The sequence below is a fragment of the Galeopterus variegatus genome, unplaced genomic scaffold, assembly GCF_000696425.1.
Source record: "Galeopterus variegatus unplaced genomic scaffold, G_variegatus-3.0.2 Scaffold2869, whole genome shotgun sequence".
Taxonomy (NCBI): Eukaryota; Metazoa; Chordata; class Mammalia; order Dermoptera; family Cynocephalidae; genus Galeopterus; species Galeopterus variegatus.
Window position 1 is genome coordinate 187,083 of NW_007728980.1, and position 6,000 is coordinate 193,082.

Here is a 6,000-nt window from a genome sequence, read left to right on the forward strand (position 1 = left end):
AACACTGCTCGATCCTCGATCAAAATATAAAGGTCCTTTCAACACCAGGAACAGGAAGGAAGTTGAAAACTTTTCTCATGTACAAAGCTAATCTGGAAAATTGAGAGGAATCTGCTCCCCTTTTTTCTTCAGTGGCAGAGTTTATTCTCAGTGTTAGCCAAAGAGTTGCTTCATTTTTCCCTTTAATCAGCTTTGGTGGTAGTGATTAAAACATACTTGAAATAGAGGTTATTTAATTTGTTATTGTGGTCTCGAATATAAGCTCCTTACCAAATCCCAATATAAATGATGTCAGGAACTTCAGGTTACTTACCTTTTCCCCAACATTTTCTTCTGGAATAACAAGCTTCCTCAGCTCCCCTGGCTCATGGCTCAGAAATGCCTCTGCCGCATTTTCTCAGACAACAGGCAGAGGATGATGTCATTCATGGATGTGATTATTGTCCTAATTTCTCTTAGAGTGGAAGTGCTTTCAGTTCTTTGTGGGAAAGATCTGCCTTTAGGTGAAAGATCGTTATGATTATTTGTGATTAATAGACTATTTCCCACTTAAGATTACAGGGTGAAGGAAAGCAAGATTGACATGTTTGGGAAAGCCAGTAAGGACAGGATGGGGTCTTACCAAATTGTAATAATTTTACCAAGTGTTTTTATAGAAATCACAGTATTTGGCTACCCCTGCAGCATGGTGCGGTTGGTACGATTCCTTATTGTAGATGAGACAACTGCAGCTTCCCAGAGGGGAGGTGTTTTTCCCGAGGTCTCATAGGAAGCTTGTCACATAAGGACATCAAAATTGCCCTTTCTAACTTTGAGTGCGCTGCGTTTTTACAAAACCCTATTACTTCCTCAGCTAAAGTAAACATGTCTGTATGTTCCCACATTTGTTTTAATATGTTTGAATTACTCAACTAACAATCTTTGCAAGACAACCGTCAAATATTCTAAATTCAACTATAGTTTTATCTTCCTAGATTTATCCTCCCCAAAATGAATTTATATGTTTATAAAGTAGCAAAATTAACTTAGATGAAAAATATACATTTGAGGAAAAATATACTAACCATTAAGGAAGTACTATCATTAAGTGTTATCTTTACAGTGACTGAAATACCTGCTCTATTACAGAGAAAGCACCTACTGAAAGCTTGCTTTATGGCGTGATGCAGGGAAAGCACTATAGATTCCTTTTGGTTCTTATGCCTGGAGAGAGGGATGGGGAGTCAGTGCTTTCATCTAAATGATGTGGGAAGAGGAGGAGGAAGGGAAGTCAGGGATGACAGGCTTCTATCATGATGACTGTATTAAAATTTTTTATTTAAAAACATTAATAGCAGTTTTTGTTAATCAAGGATTTGTTTCATGTATTGTCCTAAACAAAAATGGGTATTAATCAGAACTAAAAAGATTAGTGACAAAGAAACCCCTTAGTGTAAGGCTGCTTCCTAGGAAATAAATCACTCAAAATGATGTATTATGTAGTTATGGCATATAATATTGAGTAGAGGTTCTGAGAGTTAGTGTGGTCAAAAGCAAACTGGAGAGCTTGGCAAAACTTGAATTAAGAGTGCCTTCCTCCTGGGGGATCGGACAGACTTGGTGGGATCCAGGGATTTGCATATTAATTCTCCAAGCCTTTCTGTCAGAGGTGATCTGAAGACCACACTTTCATAATTTTTAGTACTTAGAGTAGGCAGATTCATAGAGGCAGAAAGTAGAATGATAGTTGTCAGGACTGGAAGAGCAAGGGATGGGCAATTCATGTGTAAGAGGATACAGCGTCTCACTTAGGGCAGATGAAGAAGTTCTGGAAGTGGATGGTGGTTGTGGTGGTTGCAAAACAATGTGAATGTACTTAATGTTACTGAATTATACACTTAAAATGGTTTACATGGTAAATTTTATGTTATGGATATGTTACCACAATTTAAAAAGAAACCACGAGAATTTCTAATGTAAATGGTGGCCATTCTTTAAAAATATTGGTGTGTCTTTGCTTTTCCCCTTAGTGTTGATAAAGAAAATAGGTATCTCTGGTTTAAAATGTCATAATTCATGCACAATTATGGATTTATATTGTATGGTAGTTCATCATTTCTTTATGACAGAGCAAAAATAATGGACTACATAAATGGATTTATAGCACTTATTTTTTGCTTTATGAAGAGAAAATAAATTTTTTTGTGTATCCATTGTCCGACCAAATTAATGGGAGAATTAAAGCCGGTCACTCAGTCTGCATTCCTATGATTGCTCCTGCAACTGCTCCTCTAAAATGGAGTCATCCGATTTTGCCTTATCTTGTTTTCACATAAAAACGTGTAGTGATACTCACACTCTTTTCAGGACAGGGTGTGGGCCAATGTGGGGAAGAGCCTGAACTGCATAATTGCTATGGTGGATAAACTGATTGAGAGAGATGGTGGCAGTGAAGCTAGTGGCAGCAGCAGCAGCAAAGATGGAGAAAAGGACGCTTCACTAGCAGACTCCATCACATCTCACCCAAAAGGTAAGGAATCATTTTTTTCCCAATCATTGACTGAGTAAACAAAACGAGAAAGTCATGAAAAAAATGGGCTAGAAAAAGAGGAGTCAATAGTGCCTTTGATGAAAGTGCTGATAGCATACTTTGCCACTGCTCTGGCTTGGGTGATGGAAGGCTATTTATCAAATTGCATCTCAGTTGTGCTTTCAGAACTGCTTGCAATGCTCGTTTTTCTTTTCTTTTGCTACATAAAAACCTTCTTGAAAGAACAGTGTTTTCTTTTAAAGGGCCTGACATAGTTTAATCTACTTTTAAACATTCTTCCAACATTTTACTAGGAAGAAAAAAAAATACCTCTTAGAAACTTTGAGGGATATTAGGACACAGTATCTCATAGTAAGTTGCTGAACAGAATGCAGTATGAGTATGCTTTTTGCCTTATTCTGAGAAATTCTTTTTAAGTTATTCTCAAAACACATATGAAGGTTTGATTCTGAGGCATATGTTTGCACATTATTCCAAAAATATATATGGTAAGGCCAGATTTTCAGGGATACATGTACACGTGTGCGCACACAAACACATGTATATGCATGCATACGTATGTGAGTGTATGTGTGTGTCTAGAGGAACAGAGATAGACTTTCAAATGTATGTCTTATTAGAAGGTTGGCTAATAAACATTATAAAAAAAATTAAATACAGTTGTGTCCCTATACATGGCTTTTTATAATTTGATTAATGTTGACACAAAAATCAAGACAAATATCTGCATATCTTTATGGTAGTAGGAAATGCTATTACAGTTGTCCCAGCTTTTATGTTTGGTATCTTAAGTATTTGGAGAGACTAAATAGTATTTCTTTACCCTCTTCTTTTGAAATTTGTTTTTCCTCTTACTTTAAGAAAATGAGTCATAAGAAAATTTGAATGTTTACAAATTTAAATTTATGTTCTCCCAAATTGTTTTCCTGATTTTTCATTATTCACATTTTCCTCAAGAGTTCAATTATGGAAAACATCAATCTTTCATCACTTGATCAACAATAGAAACAAATCTAAATCATATTTGTCAACTGGCTTTTTACAGTTTTCTTATTGTAGATGGTTCTTCTTTCTCTGTTGTGTATTCACATAGGTAAAAAGTTTACACTAATGTTCTTTATGTTCACATTTACTTGGACTAATTGCTTGTGGAAATTTTCTTTTTTAATAACATCAATTTTATTAGTTAATGAATCCAGTTCCATAACTTTACATGAATCAAAATGAAAGCCTGTCATAGCTATGTCATGAAGAAATAGTATACTTCAACTTTCTTTAATTGAACATATATTTACTGCCAACTGTGAGCCAGACACTGCTGTGCTCCGGAAAATGAAGCAAGTAAGCAGAATTCATTTTAGTGACCTTTTTCTGTCCATCGATGGATTTTCAAGACGTTTTTTTTTTTTAGCAGAAATAAAATAATACTGGATTTTGGTATGTTTTTTGTGTGATCCCAAAACTTCTCATTGAAGAGAACAAAGCTCCTAAATACTTGAAATTACATATATCTTATATTGTATCAGAAGATTGTATCTATGTGATCACAACTACATTTTAAAAAGTACAAATATTTGGTAGATAAATCATCTGTAAGATTAGGTGAAACACTTTTTTGTGAATGTGGCACATTATGTGGTTATGATCTAAAACCAGATAGAAGTTGCTGCTAATGTAGAATTCACAACTAAATTAGTATTGGGGATGGTTAGAGTCAAACTACAACATATTGTTCTCTAATTGATTTTCTTGTTTTACTTTTTACTGTATTATCTACATTTATTTTATACATCATCCATTCTTGCGTTATAAACATTTTAGAAGTTGTCATTATTTAAATGTGTAAAATAAAATATTACTTATGTCTGAAATTATTTAATGTAGTAGATACTGTTGAATAATTTTAAAGTTAAAGCATTTGTTAACATTTCACATGCTAGACAATTGCATATAGAGTGCATGTTCTGAAGGGGATATTGGTACATGGAAGAAAATGCTTAATATTTATAAATAGATGTTTTACAGATGAACTCATGCTCAAGTATACTTAAATTATATTATAGATGCTAGTGCACAGCTGGAGTGGGATTGATTAGCTCAAGTAATTATTTAATAAAAATTTTCATTATTTAATAATTTTAAAATTGATAGCCTTCCTTTTATTTTATGTTTTTATGGATCATGAATATTCATGATATATAAAGTTGATTGCCACGCCTCATGCCCAAGATGTGAAGTCCAGATCCATAGTGGCAGCATGCCCATTGCTACAAATTGCGATTATACCCCAGTTCCAGATATTTCTGTTAGAAGCAGCAGAAGCAGACTAATATATGTACCCAAATTTACCAGTATCTTAAAGATTGTATTAGAAGAAGTGGTAATTTACAAAATTTGCAAAGAAAAGCAAATAAGATTATGTATGATTTTTATTTTCTTATTTCAGCCAAACATAACCATTTTGAACATTTCTTGTGTCTACAAACACACACACACACAAACACACACACACACATTTTTACCAAACTGGCATATACATTGTAAGTATAGGTGTATATTTTGAGATCTTGCATATTATCATATTATGAATATTTCCTCATAAATATTCTCTGGAAATGAGATTATAATGACTTTAATTCATCAATGGGGAAATCATTATTTTAGATATTTAATTATTATAATAGGGCTGTAATTAATACATAGCTTCTTTAAATGTTTAAGTCTTTAACTACATTTCAGATATTTTCCCCTACGTTAGATTGCTAGAAGTAAAATTATTTTGTAAGGAAGAGTTGTCCTTTCTCTTCCATTTATTTATGTCAGTGTGGACTCATGAATACTTATTTTATTCTTTGGTTTATAATCTAATACTATTATTATTTATTTTGAGCTCAAACTGTTCTAGATTTAGCCATTGGCAGCTCTTTCTTCCAGACTGGCCTCCATGTCCTTTTGACAGGTTTCCCCCACACCTTCTTTACTCCCTTACTTTCTGTCTTACTTATTTCCCATACAGTTCTTACTTTCTTGTTTTTTAAACTTACTCCCTTACCCTTTGGCACTATAAGGTGCTCTAGGCTCATTTTGTATTTTCCCTACCCCAGCCCTATTGTCGGTCAGTTTCCAAGGAAACCTGGTTTCTTTTATTGGAGAACAACACTTAAAAACCAACATCTGATTGGGTAGAAATATTCTGATGATTCTTTTTTTTTTTTTTTTGTCTTTTGTCTTTTTTCCGTGTCCGGCAATGGATCGCAACCCTCAGTGTTGCCCCCGTACCGGACCGGGGACTGGCAACGGGATCGCAACCCTCGGTGCTGCTCCCGCACCTCGCTCAGCCAGTGAGCGGGAACCGGTCTGTATATGGGATCCGAACCCTCGGGCGGGAGCGCCGCCGCGCTTCCCATGCGGCGCACTATCCAGTGCGCCCCCGGGCCGGCCCCCGATGATTCTTTTTTTTTTTTTTTTTT

At 34.9% G+C, this 6,000-nt stretch overlaps 1 protein-coding gene across 1 annotated transcript in view; it reads left to right on the forward strand.

The window, feature by feature from the left end:
• The window catches only part of INPP4B (inositol polyphosphate-4-phosphatase, type II, 105kDa), a 303,350-nt gene that overhangs the window by 171,531 nt on the left and 125,819 nt on the right, over positions 1 to 6,000 (forward strand). The window contains exon 12 of the mRNA XM_008583251.1: positions 2,347 to 2,509. Within this exon, the coding sequence (XP_008581473.1) occupies positions 2,347 to 2,509 (163 nt within the window). The remainder of the gene's footprint in view (positions 1 to 2,346; positions 2,510 to 6,000) is intronic.